Source organism: Pocillopora damicornis, chromosome 2, assembly GCF_964200805.1.
Source record: "Pocillopora damicornis chromosome 2, jaPocDami1.2, whole genome shotgun sequence".
NCBI lineage: Eukaryota > Metazoa > Cnidaria > Anthozoa > Scleractinia > Pocilloporidae > Pocillopora > Pocillopora damicornis.
This window is the reverse complement of record NC_142671.1, coordinates 18819460-18839748: the sequence shown is the minus strand read 5'-3', so window position 1 is coordinate 18839748 and position 20289 is coordinate 18819460. Positions and strand designations below refer to the sequence as shown.

Sequence of the window (20289 nt, the reverse complement as noted above, 5' to 3'; positions counted from 1 at the left end):
CGCTATAAATATCTCAATGTATTACTTTTTCAAATTTTATTGGTGCGTTTTAGTTAAGGAGTCTTTCCCAAATTTACGCTTAATAAGGAAGTCTACGTTTATGCCGGAAACACCGGAATTTAAAGAAAAATCTGATTATTTTTAATGTACGAGTCAATTTGCATTACGGATTCCTAACAGCGATCTTTAGCCCCAGCCTTCATATCTTCTCAAAGGCTCTGTCACTACGATCATTTCATTTACTGGCTTTATTGCCTCTTTCAAAACATCGAACCGATTAAATAAGTTAATTTTCCATTTCTATTTACACTGGCGTATGGACTACGAAAAAGTACAAGGTGGGATGACAAAGTCATTTTTTTAAAATGTCTTTACTTTGGGCTACTTAATCGAGTTTCAACTAATGGAAGCTCAGTCAGTTTTGTCTAATGCTTTGTCTGCCTCGCTCTCTTCTTCACACAGAGGTAAATTTGGGGGTGAAATCGGTGCCAATATTCCTCTTAGTCGAGCCACATACTCGTCTCTCGCGGCTTGACCAGACATATTGATTGATCTTTTTCTCTGCTTCTCAGCCATTGCATTTCCAGTAGCACTTTCTAAGTCAGTTTTCTTTGCCTCACTATCCTCTGTAGGCGAGGCTAAATCTGGTGATGGAATAGGTGCCAATGGTTCCTTGAGTCGAGCCACATACTCGTCCCTTGAGGCTTGACCTGACATAATGACTGATTTTTTTTTCTGCTTCTCAGCTATCGCGTTTCCATTAGCACTTTCCAAGTCAGTTTTTTCTAATCCTTTGTTTGCCTCACCATCCTCTGTACGCGGAGTCAAATCTGAGGGTGGAATCGGTGCCAATGCTCCCTTTAGTCGAGCCACGTACTCGTCTCTCGCGGCTTGACCCGACATAATGACTGATTTTTTTTTCTGCTTCTCAGCTATGGTATCTCCATTAGCACTAACCAGGTCAGAGACAGTTTCCACATCGAGTGCGCTTTTCCCTAGAGACGTTCCTGCCACTTTGACCACTTCTCTGTCGCCATCAATCATTTGGAATGGTTTCGGGGTGGTCGCTCTGGATTTAGGTCTTGCACTGGTTTTTCTTCCTTTGGGTTTCTCCTTGATTTTGTCGTCCTCCATACTTACTACAAACGCCTCCAGGTGTTCTACTCTAGCCATGAGATTCTCTTCATACTGCTTGATATGTGATTCGTGTTCATCGCACTTGGAGTTAATTGCCATGAGTTCTGTCTGTAGCTGGTCAAATCTTGCGCCTAAGTTGCCCTCTAGCACACTGTTTCTCAGGTTGGCCTCAGCTTCCACAGTTTCGAATCCAGAGTCGATGCCTCTGGAAAGACTCTCAACCTTGTACTCCATGTTAGTGTTCACGTTGGTAACTTCGGTGTTAACATCACTAATCGCCGAGATCTGTTTTTTCCCGTGTTGCATCAATTTAGCAATTTCTTCATAGATTAGGGCATTGAGACTTCCAAGCTCATCCAAACGAAGATGAAGGTGATCAACAGATTTCTGCATTTCACTCTGAGAGCGTTTCAAGGAGTCGACATCTTCCAGCACTGTGTCAAACTCGCTCTTTCGTACTTTTCCAAACTTCTTCCCTCCCAGACGATCGCTAACAATGGTATGGACTAAGGCGATTTTCTCTACTTGTTTCCTGTTTTGTTCTTCTTCGTCGGATATGATTACCAAGAAGTCGTTCCCCTCTGGGCTGCATCTGTTACGGATATGATCCCTGTATCGCTCCACTCTACGTTCGGAGGCAGACGATTCAAGATCTTGCAGAAGGCGCGCGCGCTGCATTGCAGCCGTCGCGCGTGCGTTGTCATAAACACGTTGAAACGTGTTCGACAGTAACGCAATGTACAAGTTCATTAATACGATGGCAGCGAGAATGAGGAAAGAACCACAGAGTATGCGCGACATGACCGGGTACTCTTTTTCCAGGTCGTCGAAGTTGTAGTTATCCACAAGTGGGAAGCGGATGATAGTGAAGGCTAAGTGTCCCACGTTGTCGTATCCTTTCACAGGCTCACGCATGGATCCCGGGCCAAACAACATCCAAAAAGCTGCTGCGTAAGGGATGTAAAACATGGCTATGACAAAGCCCCATCTGATTGTGTCCAATAGGATGTTGTCCAGGATGACTACAAAAGGTCCCTGACTTGGGAAGGGTCTAGCAAACTTCAGCAGGCGGACCCAAATGATGATAATCGTGCAGGCATGTATCCGGGTGAAATATCCATTATACTGATTGTTTTCGACGACGACATTGATGATGTGAAGTATGATCACAATGATCAGCATTAGATACGCCACCCAATCCAAATAATTCCACTTGTCTTGGAAGTACGTCTTCTTTCGGTGTTTGATCTGTTTCACATGTTGTTTGATAAAGTTTTTTTCTTGCGTCCATCGAGGATGACAATATTGCAAATCGCGTTTAACTTCTTTCTTCCTCCAGCTTATGAACTTTGTATTTTCTCGTTTAGACTGGTAAAACTCTTTTATCTCTTTTCTGATTTCGTTGAACGTTAAAAGCACGACGGCAGCCTCCAGGGGAATCTTCCACGCATTTTTGCTGAGTGGGTAATAATAATCAGCCACGTCGGTAGGATGCGTCACTCCGAGCACAGTGTAGGCCACAGCAAGCAGGACGTTCAGAAAGATCCCCAGCCAAGCCCCAAGACCAAAGAATTCCCATTTGACTTCAATTAGTCTTTGGAAAATCGGATGCATAATAAGCTCGAAGCAGTTTACTTCCACGACTGCTTGCAAGGGTGAGAGGTTGACTGGTTGACGTTTGGTATCTGGGTCGCATTGTTCCAAGAAGTTGAGATAATATCGTTGCTTGCGATGAGATCTGTCTGTGACGTGGAACTGATCCAAGGCTCGAAGCGCCTGATATTAGAAAGAAAAAAAAAGTTTAAGAATAACGAAGTATACTGCCTGTGTGATAAGTATTTGTTCCACGCACTGAACGCCAGCAAGGTCCAGCTGTGTCAAGTGGTTCCAATTCACCATCGTTGAGTTTTCTGACCTTTTCCACTGTAAGTAACTGAAATTTTTCTTCTCTAAGCAACGGGGATACATTTTGTTGGTGGCTTTTCACTTCTTTACTCATGCAATAGCCTTATATTATTTAATACTTGTACGGGGAATGTATCACCTCTGAGAGCGTAACCTTATGCCTTTGTGCAATCGCGGTACTTAAGCGTTGAAATGAAATGGTGCCTGAATTAAGAGAAAAAAAAGGGTTTAGGAGTAAACAGATTAGATTAATTAGGCCATAGCGAGCTGCTTTTCATTAACACTCAATGCATGGTCACAGTTGAAGCCCGCGAAAGCATCCGCCCTCCATTTACGCAAACAAAACATTCTTACAATAGACGCGTGAATTAGTGCATTAATTCTGCAAGTACTCATACTCTCGTTTCCAATTGCAAAAGGAGAAGGCTAAAGTTACACAGACTGCTCGAGAATGAACTTCTCGCACATTCTCCGGGTCTTGCCAAATTGTGAGTCTACGTCGGTTAAGAAGCAGTGATGTATTGAATGATTTTCAACGAGGATCATTTTGACAGCAAAAAAACATTTACCGCTCACCACACTCGGCATTTTCGTGATCATCAGCGTGAGTACTGTCATTCCACTGTCGTCTCTTGTTCCGGCTGTTGCACCTCCTTCCAATAAAATTTTAGCGCATTCAGCGCTGTTGCTTTCAGCTGCAAGCTGTAAAGAAAACACAGAAGCTGTTGCATGTATAAAATGACATATCTTTGCCGATAGTGTCTTTTTGAAACACTTCTTTTCCGATTCGTTTTTTTTCTTTCATATGCTCTTATTTTCTCGTTGCCAAAACTGACTGAATTAAATAAAGGCTTTGAAAAATTGAACAGAAGAATGCTATTATCAAGAATTTGGAGTTTAGCATACTTTTCATTCCTGATTAATAATTGTATAGGATTTCATGGTTGGTGACTTGCGTAATGACACCCTAAACTCAACTTGAAGCGATCTAGCTACGCAAACTCCACTGTTATCTTTACAATTATATCTTAATAACAAACCTATTCTAGGTCATGGAAGAACTAACTCGCCGTCTGAGAATAAAGCAGTAAAGAAAACTTGAGCAGAAAGTTCAATTTTGCTAAGTTTGTTATGGGTTTTTTTGTGTTGTTATGTAATACCGTCATGCAACCATTACGTAATTTATCTTAATTTGTAATGATATCTGTGGTTCTTGTCTACCTTTTTCTCGGCCTACAACTTCATGGAGTTGTTGGTTTTCTTTCTCCGGTTTCTTATTATTTCGATTTCGTCTGCTTTTTGCCACCGAAAGTAAATCAATGGATTTGAAATTTGCCACTGTTATAATTTGGCAATAGTTATATTTGAAGTGCAATTTTGTACAAGACAATTTTGTAGCGATATCATTTCTCAGTCGCAACATGTGCATATTATGACTCATAACAATTCTATCGATTCGGAACTAAAACTTTTAAACATTTTAGTTGCGGTGTTTATTCATCAGGACGAAGACCCAGAGAATTTGAATCAGGACAGCAGGGGTGAAATCATCGAGCTTAAGTGTACCCCATTCCTTGACCAAAAGACAAAAAAACCCCTCAAAACTTCTAAGTGTCCAGTGGCTAGGAGGAAAATCTCAAACAACTACTAAAAATTGCAGAAATGGCCGGGGGATGGCTTTGTTGCTACCCTCTGTATCTAAATATGTTTAATACCCATCCGTAAGCTGGCTTTAAAGGACAAAGCATATCGCAATCACATCTCCGTCTGGTGATCAATAAATAAAGACGAACTAAACTTAAGACGAACTCAAATCTGAGACAAACGATCGAACTGAAAGCGAAGGAGAAAAGAAAAGAAAGAAAAATTAAAATAAAAAAAAACGAAGCGAAACAAAAGAGAAAATGATAAAACAGCAAAACTGCATAAAGTAAAAATGACCCTACCTGCAATGGGGTGCGTTGTTTGTAGTCTCGAACTTCCAACTCCGCACCGTAAGCCAAAAGAATTTTAACACTTTGTGGTGCTTCATTTTTGGCCGCAAAATGAAGAGGAGTTTGTTTCTCTCCATTGGTTGTCAAGTCAATATCAGCTCCATTTTCGATAAGAAATCTGACCATCTCGGAATAATCAGCCGAAGCTGCCACATGTAAAGGAGTCCGTCCAAAATCATCGGCACTGTTGACGTCTGCGCCTGAAAAACAAATGCCACTAGAACAATAAATTTTTTGTTCCCGTAAAAAATGAAAAGAAAATTTAATCACATAAGTATAGAAGTGACTAAGGAGCGAAAAAGACTAAAAGAATGGCAACCATCTGACGAGTTCTTAAAATGAAACTAGATTTTCAAAATTAGATGAGTAGATGGAGTAGAAGGTATACCTTATCAAGATAAAGATATTGGTAATTATGAGATAAGCATCGTAAGATCGCTTTTACAGTCGAATCTTTTGTAAGAGAACAACCAAATAGCTTTTGATACCCTGCGGGAGCTGGTAAGTTATTAGGATATGTTCTACGCTGAAAAAGTTTCAACTACAATTTAAAACTAATGAGGGTTCTCACATTCTGGTCGCATGGGGTAAATGAGTTAATCAGAGGTTTTACGGCATTTGAATACCGAAGTTCATGGTATGGTTTAAGGATATCAGCAAGGTTATGTCCACATAAAACACAGAGGTGTAAAAAATATTTATGTACAATGAAATCATCAAATACTGCCAGGTATAATTACAGGAATCGAGTGGAGAATATTAATTGATAATAGTTATTTTTTCCTTTTTTTTCTTTTTTTCCCCTGTCTATCTATTCTTGATACAATTCTTTTCAAATTAGTTTCAATCATTTGGTTTTATTGTAGGTGTGATATACCTTTATCGATGAAAAACTGCGCTACATCTGTCCCCCAGTTCCTGGACACTTCATGGAGTAACGTTTGACTAAAGCGATCACATGTATTCACACACGCTCCTTCAAGTAACAGCGATTGAATGTGTCCTAAATCCAGCGAATCATTGCAATCGCTCGAGCTTGATAGCGTGACGAAATATTTCAGTAGAGCTTGATTCGGCTCTTCTGCTTTAGATAAACATGGTTCATTTTTTGTCCTTCCAATGCTTTCCTCTCCACTCTCGCTCGGTTCTTGTCCCTTGCCGTCCTCTTCGTTCTGTTCTGCAGTCCCATCGACCGCAAATTCCAAAATGGGCTCATAGGCAGGGACACTCTCCTTTCTACTTCTTGAAGACGAATCAACGCCTGCAGATGCGTTTATCTCTTTCAGCATTTTCTCAACATAAACATAATCACTATTCCTTCTCTTCGTGTAGGAACTCGGTGATGAAGGAGGACGAGCAGGGAGATCACTTTGCACTGTTAAAGCACTTTTACTCACCGAAGAATTAAGTCTTACAATTTGACCACGAAACTCTACGGCTGAGACTTGAGAAGTAAAGCCATTCGCCGAACTATTCGAAACATGATGGGCAGCTTCTTGCGAGCTATTTTGCTCATTTTCCCGTTTTGCTTCGTCTTCCATTGGGGAAACTCTGGAGGGAGGTCGAGACTGAGTTTCACATGTACTTGCCTCCGCTAAAGCATTTTGGTCGTGACTCAAGGATGAATCGAGTCTTGCAATTTGACCACAAAACTCCACGGCAGAGAAGTGTGAAGCAAAACTGTTTGCCAAACCATTTGAAACAGGACATGTTTCTTGCAGGCTACCTTCTTCATTTTCACTTTTCTCATCGTTTTGTATTGGACAAACTCTATTACGACTCCCCATATTTTCAAAATCACGTTTTCTTTGTGGGAACTTGGAGCTATCTTCATGAGCTTGTCGTCAAAAACATCATAAACATAGCGTGATACTCCCACCTAAGAGAAAGAGTGAAATGGCCATGGAGCGGAACATTCATAATTTTATTTTATGGCTAGTCCTTGACAATTAACGCGTTCTGTATCTAAACAAAGCGACAATGACGAAGGCAAACAAAGACATCGTGGTTAGCTTCTATAGATTCGCTGTCTAAACTGACCACAATGCTTTGTTTAGGCTGCAATAAAATTGGAGCTCAATATCGCAAAGAATGACGTCAGTAAAGGCTGAGAATTCACGCGATAATATTTACTTCAGGTGAACACCGAAATTGTTGATGTATTTGACTATCCATGATAGCTGGTTATTATAAACAGTGAACTTCGCTTTGAGCTCCTAAAGCAAAAATAATCTGAAATATTACAACTTAACGCTGATTTAGTGTCATTCAGAAATGTTTGCGTCAAACAAATTACTAGCGAATGATATTGAACCGAAGTTAGAACTCTATAGGTTGCACTTTCTTTATAATCTAGTAAAGGTTAACAAGAGATTGGTGCCAGATATTTTAAACAATTTGACACCACCTATAATTGTGCAAATGAAGGAGACAAAAATTGCTAGCCAAACTGTATCACGAGTGCCATTGATTGTCATTCTCAACTGACTAATCCAACAAAACCACTGGTGAAGGGAATAAATGAAAGAAACAACGTCACTGTTGTAGACCATTTGTTGTTGTTTTATCAATACACTGCTTCCAGGAAAATATGAGTTAGTTACTAGCTAGGAAACTAAAGAACTTTGTGAAGACTGAATGATCTATTACCAATTTCAAAACTATAAATATTAAACCATGAATTTAAATATAAAGTGAAACTATATAATTTTTTACATTAATCCGGCAATTAATTATTAATATTTCCTTCGCAATCATTAGAGCATCAATGCAGTTTTCAGGCCGGAGCCACAACAGTTGGCGATCTTTGAACAACCTGACAACACTGAATAGTCATATTTAACATATGAATTGAATTATAACGAATTTCGTCCGCAAAACGAATTTCATTCTGTCAGCTTACATATCATTCAAGAGATTGTGACGCAGTAGAAACCGACATCAAAACAAACTGCGAAAAACTTCCAAAATCGCATCGTCATGGTGGTGCCACTTGGTCAATTTTACTCAGCCTTTAGAAAATAACTGATCTCAGTAGTATTGATACTTCACTGGTTATTAGAGCAACTCTATTTGATTGTTTGGCTTCTTTCCCTTCGCCTCCAAAGGCTAAAAGAATAAAGTAATAAAAAAAATTATATAAAGAAGTCACATCATCATAAAAAAATCAGTGCGTGCTAATCTTTTATCAACCAATAATGAGTAATCGTACTAAACTTAGGCAAATTAATCACTTTTTCCGCTTTGTATTGTTCACTTACTTCGCGTTTCTACCCTTTCTTCTTCGTGACTTGTAATGTAAAGTGGACCCCTGTGTCTTAACGTTCCTTTGTTATGTCTGCTTCCTGGGGATTGATCTTTCTCGAATAACTAAAGGCGACGTATCCGACTGATAATATCTCAAAAAGTTGCCAATTTTTTACGTCTGATGATCTTAAAACGCGAGAAAAATCACTCCCTTGCACAGATATTAGCAAGAAGAGACAGTATTTTCTCAAGCTGTGTTCAAATCTTTTCCTGAATGCCTTCTATAGTTATTCAGCGAGTTTAGTTAGATATACAATAGGTGATTTCATTTCACTGAGAGGACAAAAAACATGAATGTCCTAAAGAAGTTGTCTGGGCAATGGATCAGTGTAATCTTCCTTTGCATGCTTTTTAGTATAGTAAACTAAATCATGTTTTGGAAAAAAATATTATTTTCATGAAATTATTCCATGTCCTGATTATTTTCAGCCCCGGAAGAATGGACTAATCTTATCTCACCTTCCCTTAACATAACCCAAGCAAAGAATGGAGTTTATCAACATTCATACCAATTTCCATGACCTCTTTTTGAGTTTTGATTGATGTAAGAAAAAGTTATTCATTCTAAACTGTGAAATTTGTTTTAATACAGCTGCTTCCAATGGTGGTGGTCCTTTAAAATAAGTAAATACAGTTGCTTTCAATTGAAATTCTGTTTTATTTGCCTTAAAATGTCATTGGTTAAAACCTTACTTTTATACAAAAAAGCTAAAACGAACAAGATGACAGCTGAGGTCATTTAAACACCACATAATATTACCTAAGAAATTCTTCACCTACCTATACATGTAAACAATCAAAATACCATGCAATTTTTCACTCTTTAAGTATATTTGTAAACCCTTCTTTAAATTCAGTTGGTGAATTTATTTCTTTACCTTTCAGTAGTATGCAAGAAGTGAAATTCAAGACACATACTACAAGCTGCATTTTTGCTGTTACTATTCATAGGGTGGGTTGTCCATATAACCATTATTATATTTTCTTTTAGTTTGTTTATATTTATGTATTTTAAAATATATTTTCAAGTTATCATTTCCTCAGGTAAGTGCCTTACATGGGTCTGAGTGTCCTGTCCATGACTTTCCCTTTCGGGCTCCAGTTGCTACTAGTAGTTATTCTCACTTGTTTTAATTAAAAGAAAAAGAAAAAGAAAACTTCTCATACAAAAAAAACAACATTTTACTGGCATCAATCAAAAGGCCTTGTTGTTCAGAGATCATTGTGATTCATCTGCATGTTTCTGCTTTTAGCAAAACGTTGTTGACCAATATTAACAACACAAAGATAAAAATAATTACTGTAAGCCTTGCTTAGAGATCATAAGGAACTAAAGAGCATTATACTCACAAGAGAAGAGCTTTAACATTGCAGAACTGATGTGTCTTGGTAGGAAACAGTATGTACGGTCAGACACCTATTATTGCAATCTAGTTATTTAAAAATATTTGAGAAGTATAATTCCAAACAAAGTGTAATATACTGCACCAGTTACTAATAATAATAATAATAATAATAATAATAATAATAATAATAATAATAAAATCTTTATTACCGTGTCAATGTATTTAGCTCATAGAGCTAATTGGGGACACCTACTATTACTAAATTAATAGAAAAAACTATGTACAGTATCATAATAAGTAACAATATAGCCGATAAACTATGCATTAAAATTTAAAAATATTCAGAAATATTAACAATGTTTAGATAACATAAAAATACTTGTACCATGCAGATAATTAAAAAAAAATCACGTGCTGCAAAGATTGCAGCAGTTGCCACTGTCTTCCACTAGGCTGACCAGGTCAACTCTACGGATTCTAGTTTTAAAGATACTAAGGCTTGGCTGACTGGTTTTTTCACAAGCATATATTCTCAACATTGTGCACACTGCCATCAATTCACACAAACTAGTAAAAAGTACTGGGTTACAAAAGTTTCTGTACATTTTCTTTAGAGAGGTTTTTCAATATTTATATCAAACAGAGCTAAACAAACTGATTGTCAATAAACTGAAAGCTCCTTAATTTAAATACAAAATAGGCACTGATAAATGATGTTTCTAGGGTAGGTATGCTATATAAGAACAACTTTTGCTGAGGTTGAAAGTCTTTAGCTTAATAGCTTGTGAGAGCATGTTTGCAATGACTTGAAACTGCATTTGGAAGATCACTAACCTAAATCTCTCAAAATAAAATCTTCCTCATGGGGGTAGTAAGGAGACCTCCCTATAGATGCTTTTAAGAGGTAGGTGCCACCCCTGGAGGGGAAATCACAGGACACTATTTATGCTGTTCTCTTCTTCTTTAATAACTCAAAAAGAAAAAGAGGTACACATATCCAAAAAGAAGAGCCAAATAAAGCATTAGTAGGTTATTCACAACCAGAAAATGAGCTTCTCAAAATAATTGCGCAAAAAATAGTTTACCTTTAAGACTGATACTACCTTTAGAATAGAATGGGGTTATTCAAAAATCTCTCCTTCAATATCTGCATTTAAGGTAATGTTGGCTCCCACACATAACTGGTAAAATGTGACTTGAAGGCTGTTTTATTTTGGCTCTTCATGCCACACTTGCCATCGATCCTCAACTATTGTACGTTATGATCCAAATTGACTCTGTTCTTATTTTTCAATCTCAAATTCAAATCATCAATGTCGAGCACAGAGGGCAGAGCCGTAGTTGTGACTTTAAACACGCTTGAAAACACGTCTGGTGCAATAAATGGCCACATCTCAACACCTGGCAAGGAACAGGAGAGGTGTGTAGGCCCTCCATGCAAATCGGACAGTCCGCTCTCGAGCTCTGCTCGATGCAGACGTGAGATCTCTTTATACTGTTTGGATAGCACATATCACACCTTAAACAGTGGAAAAAGTTTTCTTGGCCTCCGACGCGACAAACTCCACAAAGATCGCAGTGAAACTGGCCCTTATCCCGGTCGTCATAGAGACGGCAAGTTTCACAAAAGTAAAATCCGAACTTGATTCCACATTCTGTACAATGTGAGACCACAGCTTGCAGTTTATCACACTGATTGCACTTGATCTGTTGAATACTCTTCCTCTCTAGTTCATGGGTTTTCTCAGCATTGTCATGACAAAAGCGGCAGGGGTAAATCTTTCCACAACACGGTGCCAGGAAAGAACATTTCCTTACATAATGCTCGCAACCCGCCATCTTGTTTATTTTTAAATGTATCCAGATCACCTCGTCCATCTACACAGGGAGGATTCCCATTTTCTCTGGGGCTGGGTACAAGCTGTTAGGCAAGCCGAGCTCCTTTTCGCAAACTTTCGCCGTTTGTACGCGCCTAATTCTGCACTATACTTCTACATCTCAGCTTATAAGTTTCACACAATTTCATTAACATCGGCCAAAGTCTGTCTGCGAAATTCACGCAGGTTTCGCTGCACGCAAACTGGTCATAATCTTCGTGATATCCATTTCATATCACACTGAAACTGGCTATTCTTCCTGCTTTTAACATTCTGTAATTAAGACACTACATATAACGTCTAAGCCAATTTTGCCACTGATGGCGTGGTGGAGGCGAGTTTGCTATGGCGGCAAGTTGACCGGATACCCTTGACACGTCAAAATTCGCTACGGCGGTCTATCTACCTTTATTGTTGACTATCAAATAAGTACAACAACGCAGTACAACAGTTTCTTGCCAAAAGAAAAAATCTGCACGGGAGCCTGCTTAGAGGGTAGAAGTAAAGGACAAAGGAGTCCTCTTCAGTAAAATAAGCTATATCGACAACCGCACACGGCGTCACGGTAAAGGCTGTATTAGTCGAGTGAAATATACATACAGCGTCTGAAAAACAGAGTATACCCTAAGGTGTTGGAAAAAGACATTGATGGATTGATCAACTTCGAAAACCCACCTTACGAATTCTCTATGCCATTTCGCCGAACTGAACGAAGACTTAAAATAAACCGCAACGAACTAACCCTAGACTCTTTTAAAGAGTCTTTCGTTACAGTGCCAGTGAGGTTAAACAGAGCACCGTTGCATCAACGTGTAAGAAATCTCGACCTCCTGGCTTTAAACCTCTAGCCTTCAAATTTTCCCTGTCACATCCAAACGCTGCTGTTCCAAAAAATCCTACGAGAGGGTTGGTAGGAAATGTATCGTTAAATGCCAACGACTGGGCATTTTCATATCCATACGTCATGATACCCCTTGAAAAGCATGAAAACATCAAACTAAAACTGTCTTCTTTCGGTACACTGGAGCTGTCAAGTCTGTGAATTGAATCATAGAGATTATCTGTAGATTCCATTTTTGTGCCTCCTGTTATGATTACTGATGACGATTGTAAATTTCCAGCTAAGACAAGGCCAATAATCTCTCGAGTCGTGACTTCTGTGTTGTAGAATAAATAACTGTCACTGTAGCCCCCGACAATAACCACCTAAAACGTCATGTAACAACACATTTGTAAGACACAAGAAGAAGAGTAGAACCGGTTTTCATCTAAGCCTATTACTGGACCTAATCTTTATCGCGTTCTCGGTTTGGGATACACTTTTTGATGCACTTTTGGGTCTTGTGATCATACAACATATTGCATTCAATTTCCATGCTTCTTGCTGTGCAAGGAAAGTTATTTCCAATGAAAGGTGGGCAATGAAGAGTTCTTTTGAATTAAAAAGCCCAGAGTAATATTATTTTAAGGTGACACAGTAACACAGAAACACTGAACAACCTGCTTGTGTGTGCATGATGTATGAAAAGAAAGCTGGAAAGGCTTTAGGAGGGTACGTAAGGTCGGAGATTGTCCTGAGGCGCAATTACAATTCAGAAAAGTTGGAAATTTCTCTATGTTATCAACCTAGCATTCAGGCGCAGATATCCATTAAGCTCCAAAGAAAAAAAATTTTGCACCAATTAATGCCTGTAGTTTGTCGAAGTCGTGGGGGGGGGGGGGGGAGAGAGGAAGATTAGATGTAGGAGGAGTGTTGAGGGGTAACGGGTGAAGATTAGAAGAAGACAATTACAAATGATCACTACAGTTAAAATGAAATTTTGATAGTGTATCTTACGTCATCGCCATACTTCGACCTTAATGCCATGGTCAAACGCGTAAGTTTACCCAGAGACAAAGGATGAGCTAACACTATCACCAACTGAACCGGCAGGTTCATATCAGGAAGAAATGATTTGACACCACTTATTCTCTTATACTTGTTGCGAAGAGGAATATGGAAGTCCCGGATCTCAAGGCCATCACAGCGAGGAAACATCAAAAGAGACAAGCCAGCTTTATTCTCTATTTCTCGCGGCTGACCTCGTCGCCTTTCATCTGATCCGATCACCCCAAGACCAGTACAGCCAATCAACGGACAGTTCACTGGGAGACAGCTTCGCACTGACTGCAAAAAGTTATTGATAAAAGACGCGCTGGATGACGGAAGCTGTCCTGAAAAGAGAATCAAAGCTCTTGGTTCGACTTGTTGTTGCTTTATAAAGTCCACTGCTTCCTTGGAAAATTCTGAGAAGCTTGAGCCAACTGGAGATAAATAGACGGCACATTTTCTTCTTGATCTCCGAATCCTTTCCACTGTTTCACACCAGAGATGACAGACCTGTGCAGCGACTGAAACGCACCTTCCCGGGAGGAAACGAAGAACAATTTCTACTACTTCTGCTATCTCCAGAGGGTTATCTACTGCCGCCATCTTGTATTTTGGATAGCCTGGTTACTGAGGCTGAGCAAGGCTTGGTTACAGAGGATAAGCTTGATTTTCAAAGATGCACGTCAATTTTCTCCATCCATTTTTTAAGCCCATAGCTGACTGCGATGTAGTTAGCTCCGATGGATACACTGTCCAAAACCTCATAAGCCCAGATTTAAGAGAAAATTCACGAGGATTTTTGGCTGCTCATTTTATCAAGCCTCCAACTCTGTTACTCTTTCAACTTCCATTTCCAGTTCACGTAGAATCAATGATCATCAAACCCAAAGTTGGATCTCAAATTTCATCTGGTATAGCTGTTTTGGTGGCGGGAATCGCAACAAAAAACGATCCTCACGTGAATGGTGACATAACCAGTCATAAATCAACAGTGTCTTCCAAAATGCAAAGAATTAACAACGGCCTCCTTTTGAGCTCATATAAAAGAAAAAATTGTCAGCGAAGTACAGCCGAAACTTGTCAGAAACAATCACCCAAAGAAGTTGTCACCCATCACCATAGTTATGAATTAAATGTAACCCCTACATCTGTGAAAGGTGAGCATTCACAGTTTTTTACACAAGTTGCTTGGCTTAATGACAGTGAAGGTAGAACATTTCATATGGAAAACAAATTGTTTCAAGAAAGGTTTCCTGTTCAAGGGATACGCCCAGTAGGAAGATCAGATATTCAGCAAGGAGAATTTCAGCGATTATCCTTCCTTAGAAAGGTTACTCATGTAGCATTGAAGATTGCACGATTAAGTGGCTCAAGTGTACCAGCTATTGGCAAAGTTGAAATTTGGGGACAACCATCTGCTTGTTGCCAGCCAGGAGTTTTAGAATATGCCTTACAAGTCCAGGAAAAAATTCAAGCAGGCGTACATAGTAAGGCTGCTGCCACAGAGGATGAACACATAATGAAGCCAGATTCTAAACATTGTAGATCAATCATTGCTACAAATTGTAATAGTAACCCCATTCCAGATGACTTCATTGACCCGATTACATGTGAAATCATGACAGTGCCTTTGTTACTCCCATCTGGTCACAATATAGACTCAGTTACACTTGAAAAGCACATTACGGCAGAGAGAACCTGGGGACGATTACCATCTGACCCATTTACTGGAAAATTATTCTCAGAATTTTCCAAGCCACTACCAAATAGTCTACTTAAAGTAAGGATTGACAAGTTCCTTCTGTCATCAGGACTAAATAATTCTGTTCATGGGAGAACAGTTGGAAGTGAGACTGTGTCACTTCGAGAAAATAATCAAACTAAAAGTAAATTACTGAAAGCAAATAAGGGACCTTCAGAAGACAGTCATGCAAAAGCCCCTTCTGGTAGCAGTGAAGTCAGAGGTTCTCATCTTGAATTACCTTTATTTGGTGCAAGATATCAGCAAAGGGTTCCAAATAACTGTGAGCACAAGTCAGAACAAAAAGGTACTTCCTTCATGAACCTCTTCAAAATTGATTTACTATGTCATTTGGTTTTTTCTTTCCCTAAATTTTGTTTGATGTTGGCTTGAGAGATTTGTGTCTTAAAATACATTAAAAAATTTATTCATTCTCATTGGCAAAAAGGAATGCAATTTGAAGGTGGTACAATGTAGAAGAAAGTTAATACAGGGCAAAAGGTGGTAAAAATTGTTTAGCTGGGCTTTGAATTTTTTTGCTGCCAAAAAAGTTATAAAAAAGGGAGAAAATATTTGTTTTGATTGAATATGGTTTTGATTAAATGCATAGTGAAATTTGTAGGGTTTGAATAATTTATATTTGCGTGTGATTTGAGTGCTTTGCTTCTGTATAATTTTGAAAAGCTATGTACAATTTTTTTTTCATGTATATTATCAAGAAGGAATCACATGATTTTTTTCATTGTAATGTAATTTGGTATAAATCACAGTAAGCACAGAGTGCGCGTACCCTGAACAGGTGCAGCTAGTGGTGTTACCTTTGGAACTTTTTCATGGTTGTTTATTCTAAATTCAAAATTCAAAATCATGCATTTACTTACTAGTTAATAATTTTTTCTCCTCGTCTTAGCTTTCTGCTTGCTTTGAAGAGCAATGAGACTACAAGGATAAATTGTAGTTTGGTCACTTTGGGAGTGATAGGGTTGAATCATGGGGTGGTTGTTATTATTCTTTCAATTTTTTTTTTGGTCATCTAGTAGCTATATGTTGGCCTATCAAAAAGGAGTGGTTTGTATGAGAAACTATTTTTTTATGCAAGAACTTGAACTACCTTGTTTAAGTGTAAAATTATCTCTTATTTCAACCTTTTAACTCCTAAGGGTGACTAGCATGATGAGAAGAAGAAAGAAAATGATCACCAACTAAAGAAACTCCTTGACGTTAAACAAATTCTCTGGGTCAGCACTTTAGGAAATGTAAAGAAAAAAGTATGGAGGATATGAATACTGGCATTGAGTGTAAAGGAATAAAAACAACTGAAGATAAAATTACAAAAAGGTTTGTTTTTTTCTCCTCTTTGTTTGGTAGAAGTGGAACTTGGACATGAGGAGGCAGTTACTAGAAGTCTTGATTCAGCTGTTAATCTGACACTCCAAGGACTTCACAAGTTTACAAGAAATAGACCAGTCAATCACGAAACACAAACAGTAACACAACCTGCTACTGAAGAAACAAGCAAAGGTATCATGCTTTGGCAAGCTGTTTGTTTGGACATTGTGAATCAAAGTTGAAATGTTAATTTGACTGAAAATACAAAACGATGATAATTTGATAAAACATTACATTAGGAAAGATGGTATTTTTTGACAATGAAATGAGACAAAAATTTTCTCACAAGTGTGGAACAAATGTTTTTCATTTTCTTTTATCAATGTCTGAGCTTAGAATTTATCATCCTCTTCAAAATTTAGTCAGGATGCAGAACCCTTATCACCAGTGTACCAAGTTTGTGGCCTAATTACAATGAGTGGCCAAAGTAATTGGTCCATCTCCCCTTTGTAGGTAGTTTAGACAACACTACACTCAACCCAAATAAACACAAGTCTTTTAAATGAAATCTTAAATCTGTAATAAGTTACTTTAAAGTACTCCTTTTTCCCCTGAATAACTTGGGGAGATGAAATTCAAACACTAGTTTAGCATGCTAAGACTTTTGCCACTCATTGTTACTATTGAGATCTCTGTGGCTTAGTTGGTGAAACATGCAGTTGAAAAAAATCAGCACTCGCTAGGTTACAAACCCTCATGACTTACTCTGACCAACATTTTAAAAACATCTTTCTGTTTTGATGACCAAGCTCAAAATTTGTCCATTTTCTCATTTTCCCCAAAAGCAGATGTTTACATCTAAATTGCTTCCAAACCTACTGAGAACTGTGACCCCTTATTACTGTTAAGGAAATTATGACCACTAATACTATGTTGTGCTTTAATAGGTTTGGGAGAAAGACTTAAGAGGCCAGCACCAAAAACTTCAGAAACTTCAAAAAACTTCATAAAAAAGAAACCCACTGTTTCATGTGTGTTATGTGATCAGGATCTGTCATCACAATCCATATTTCACCTGCCATGCCAGCACATTATGTGTCGATCATGTCTCCTGAAAGAAACAGAGCAAAGTGACAATAACAGCACATGCAAGCTGTGTAAAACAACATATAGGCGAACGAATGTCGTTCGAGTTCATAATGTCTGACAATCCTTTTCCCTAAAGGGATTATAATACAATGGTTGCTGCATTATGTGATCAGAGTTGGTGAAAAGTAAGATTCTTTCTTGACAGGCCATTATTAATATTATGTTATCTGTCAGAACTGTCCAGTCAGAGAAGTCAATTTCTAAATTTTAACCCCCTCCACCCCAAAAGAGAAAAAAAAAAAAAAAAGGGAAAAGCTCTAAACAGAATTATTTACATGTGGCCCAGTCTGATAATGAAGAAGACAGAATCCTGTACAAAGTGACTGAGAAAATAACCTTTCCTTGCAATATCAATACAATATCAAGCAGACAAGTGATGGGAATTAAAAAAAATATCAGTTAAGGGATTGTTAGCTGATCTGATACTAAATTCTCCAAACTTGCATCATAAGAACTGTATGTCAGAAAGTAAGGAGAATTACTAATAAATCTTGGGAGTGAAAGGATTAAAGAAAACATCCATAGTTTCCTCTAATGTAATGTTATGCAGGTTTCGTAAATTAGTCCACAAAATTGTCTATAATTCATCCAGAGCTGTTGAGACACTTTAGGACTTAGCTTTGTTTCTCCCTTCTACTGAAACAAACATTGCTAAAATTTTGACTCTGAACATATGAAAATCGTGTATGTGAATTGCGGTTTTTAAGGAATGAATATGAAAGCGATCTCCGCAGTAATGAACACAACCGACTTAAGCAGGACTGGATTTAAGGCCTGAAAAAAAGTCATGAATTTTTTCAGGTTTTATTTTCACTACTGCTTAAGTCGGTTGTGTTCATTACTGCGGAGATCGCTTTCGTTCATTACGAAAATTTTGCCCAGTGGATTTCCAGATAAAAGAGATATAGAAATGTTTCTGTAAGTTTTCCAATATAGCTTTGAATTTCAACGATAATTGTCTGTTGGTTGGTAGAAAACTACGGCACGAGACAAACTGGCCTCGCCGGTGTGGAAACAGATAACCAGGATAACCTATGACGCGTCTGGCCATGAACCGTAACATGAACAAGTTAAATCAATGAACACATGGTAGCATGGCAGCGGTCTTCAACATCATATGTAACGCGTTTTTTAATCATTGCGAGGGAAATAAACGGCAGCAGACGTTTCAAACTTGACTTATGATTGATGAACAGGTGTACGTGAAGGCTGCTGAACAATCTCGATCTCGTGTGTGGGTTAGCTTTAGACCTTGCCTATTCTGGGTTTATTTTTAAGCCCTGAACTTACAGTCGAGCTAATCAAAGTGCATCCGACCGGAAGAATTAAAATAAAGTGTGGAGCTGTAGTGACCATATTTTCGACAAAAAAATAAACCGAGTGCGACCTGGCAATGAACAGCATAGTTAGGTTCCTGGAGTTATTTAACAAGATGTTGTTAGTCACGTGTTCTGTGTTGCCAGCTTAAAATATTAAAAGCCTTAGGAAACCAATGCAATAATTGACTTTAATTGATCCCTTTTGATTGTAGCGTGATTAATAATAGTTTTTTTTGTCAGACCCCACATATGCATACCTTATTGTATCTCAATTAATTTCGCTCCAATTACTGCACTTTTTTAGGTTATCGTAAATTGAAGAAAACCACAAAATATAAACACGGGAAGCATGAGGATCACTATGGAGGTCACACTTAACAAAGAGGGAACGAAAATGGGCAAGGATGGAAAAGATTTACTAGGATTGTGAATGACATCTTGAAAAAATGTCGCCCAAAATAATCTTTCAGAATGCACCAACCGTGAAGTAGCTCTTTAACCCTTAGCTTATAACAAATGAGTATTCCTCCTTTGGATCTTCTTTATTTTCCCTTTAAATTGATTAAGAGAGTTTAGCTGAAAGATTTTTTATCCTCATCTCTTACATGCTGGATTTACTGAAATGCGAGGAGATGTTACACGTCAAATAGTTATGTGAGTTCAGGGGGGTTTCACAGCCTTGTTTAGGTGTTAAATTAAGTGCTCCTCTTCAAACAGACAGATATTATTATTCTGACATATCTAGGAACGATAAACCTAAAAAGAGACAAATGTTTCAAAGAAGATGATTCGCACGATCATCTGTACTGATCTGTAGAAAATAAGGAAGAAATATCATGAGGAAGAAATAAAGAGCGCTTTAGTTCGTATCCAGGACCATGCTGATGAGCCTGCGGAAAGCTAGGTCATTTGCAAGTCAATTTTGTGCAGAGGAAGTCGCTCTCCATTCTCACAAAGGCGCGCCGAAGATGATTTACATTCTATAAGAGAACAATGAAAGCGCTTAGGAACATAGCCAGAGGCAAGAGAGCATAAGTGCTATCTTGCCAAAGGTTAGATTTGGCAGTAAGACTAGATCTACTCTATAGTCTATGTGCGGTTGTGTCTTAACAAGAATTAAGGAGAATTAAAAAGAACAATACTCTACTAAGACAATTAAAGACAAAGATTTGATCAAAATTTTAACGGGAACCTTGATGATCATAAGCTGTTGAATCAAACATGTTTAGCTTTGTGACCGCCAACATGAGAAAAATGTAATTCAGGAAAAGAACGGGAAAGATTAACTGTAAGAAGAACTGTAACAATAAATCACT

General features: G+C 38.3%; 4 protein-coding genes across 5 annotated transcripts; 1 reads left to right on the top strand and 3 right to left on the bottom strand.

Annotated features, from left to right (window-relative positions):
• Nucleotides 1-233: 233 nt before the first annotated feature.
• On the bottom strand, nt 234-6947 carry LOC113667454 (uncharacterized). Its single transcript, XM_027183271.2, has 4 exons — nt 5914-6947; nt 4989-5236; nt 3619-3744; nt 234-2913 (listed from the first exon to the last, which is right to left on the bottom strand). Exons 1-4 carry the CDS (start codon nt 6821-6823, stop codon nt 412-414), a joined length of 3786 nt encoding a protein of 1261 aa, XP_027039072.2. The 5' UTR covers nt 6824-6947; the 3' UTR covers nt 234-411.
• A 2033-nt stretch (nt 6948-8980) lies between these two features.
• Nucleotides 8981-11712, bottom strand: LOC113667500 (RING finger and CHY zinc finger domain-containing protein 1). Its single transcript, XM_027183322.2, has one exon. The coding sequence runs from the start codon at nt 11564-11566 to the stop codon at nt 10991-10993; it is 576 nt and encodes a 191-aa protein (XP_027039123.2). The 5' UTR covers nt 11567-11712; the 3' UTR covers nt 8981-10990.
• Nucleotides 11713-11954: 242 nt separating this feature from the next.
• LOC113667447 (F-box only protein 22) lies at nt 11955-14086 on the bottom strand. The gene is made up of 2 exons (XM_027183264.2): nt 13403-14086; nt 11955-12771 (listed from the first exon to the last, which is right to left on the bottom strand). The coding sequence occupies exons 1-2, from the start codon at nt 14036-14038 to the stop codon at nt 12334-12336; spliced, it is 1074 nt and encodes a 357-aa protein (XP_027039065.2). The 5' UTR covers nt 14039-14086; the 3' UTR covers nt 11955-12333.
• LOC113667489 (RING finger protein 37) lies at nt 14076-18057 on the top strand. Of its 2 annotated transcripts, none has more exons than XM_089196147.1 (3): nt 14076-15392; nt 16499-16697; nt 17453-18057. In XM_089196147.1, exons 1-3 carry the CDS (start codon nt 14112-14114, stop codon nt 17710-17712), a joined length of 1740 nt encoding a protein of 579 aa, XP_089052273.1. In that variant the 5' UTR covers nt 14076-14111; the 3' UTR covers nt 17713-18057. The 2 variants fall into 2 exon arrangements, with proteins under 2 accessions (XP_089052273.1, XP_027039108.2); XM_027183307.2 differs by having other exon boundaries at nt 14077-15483; nt 16545-16697.
• Nucleotides 18058-20289: the final 2232 nt, after the last annotated feature.

Bases quoted from the DNA above. Each gene is read 5' to 3' on its own strand.
- LOC113667454 (XM_027183271.2), bottom strand. From the start codon at position 6,823: ATGGGGAGTCGTAATAGAGTTTGTCCAATACAAAACGATGAGAAAAGT. The intron at 5,237-5,913 runs GTATATCACACC...TTTGTTTTTCAG, and splicing joins GCAGTTTTTCATCGATAAAG to GCGCAGACGTCAACAGTGCC. The intron at 2,914-3,618 runs GTGAGCGGTAAA...TTCTAATATCAG, and splicing joins TCACGAAAATGCCGAGTGTG to GCGCTTCGAGCCTTGGATCA.
- LOC113667500 (XM_027183322.2), bottom strand. From the start codon at position 11,566: ATGGACGAGGTGATCTGGATACATTTAAAAATAAACAAGATGGCGGGT.
- LOC113667447 (XM_027183264.2), bottom strand. From the start codon at position 14,038: ATGGCGGCAGTAGATAACCCTCTGGAGATAGCAGAAGTAGTAGAAATT. The intron at 12,772-13,402 runs GTAAGATACACT...ATGACGTTTTAG, and splicing joins GGTCGAAGTATGGCGATGAC to GTGGTTATTGTCGGGGGCTA.
- LOC113667489 (XM_027183307.2), top strand. From the start codon at position 14,112: ATGCACGTCAATTTTCTCCATCCATTTTTTAAGCCCATAGCTGACTGC. The intron at 15,484-16,544 runs GTACTTCCTTCA...TTTGTTTGGTAG, and splicing joins GCACAAGTCAGAACAAAAAG to AAGTGGAACTTGGACATGAG. The intron at 16,698-17,452 runs GTATCATGCTTT...GTGCTTTAATAG, and splicing joins TACTGAAGAAACAAGCAAAG to GTTTGGGAGAAAGACTTAAG.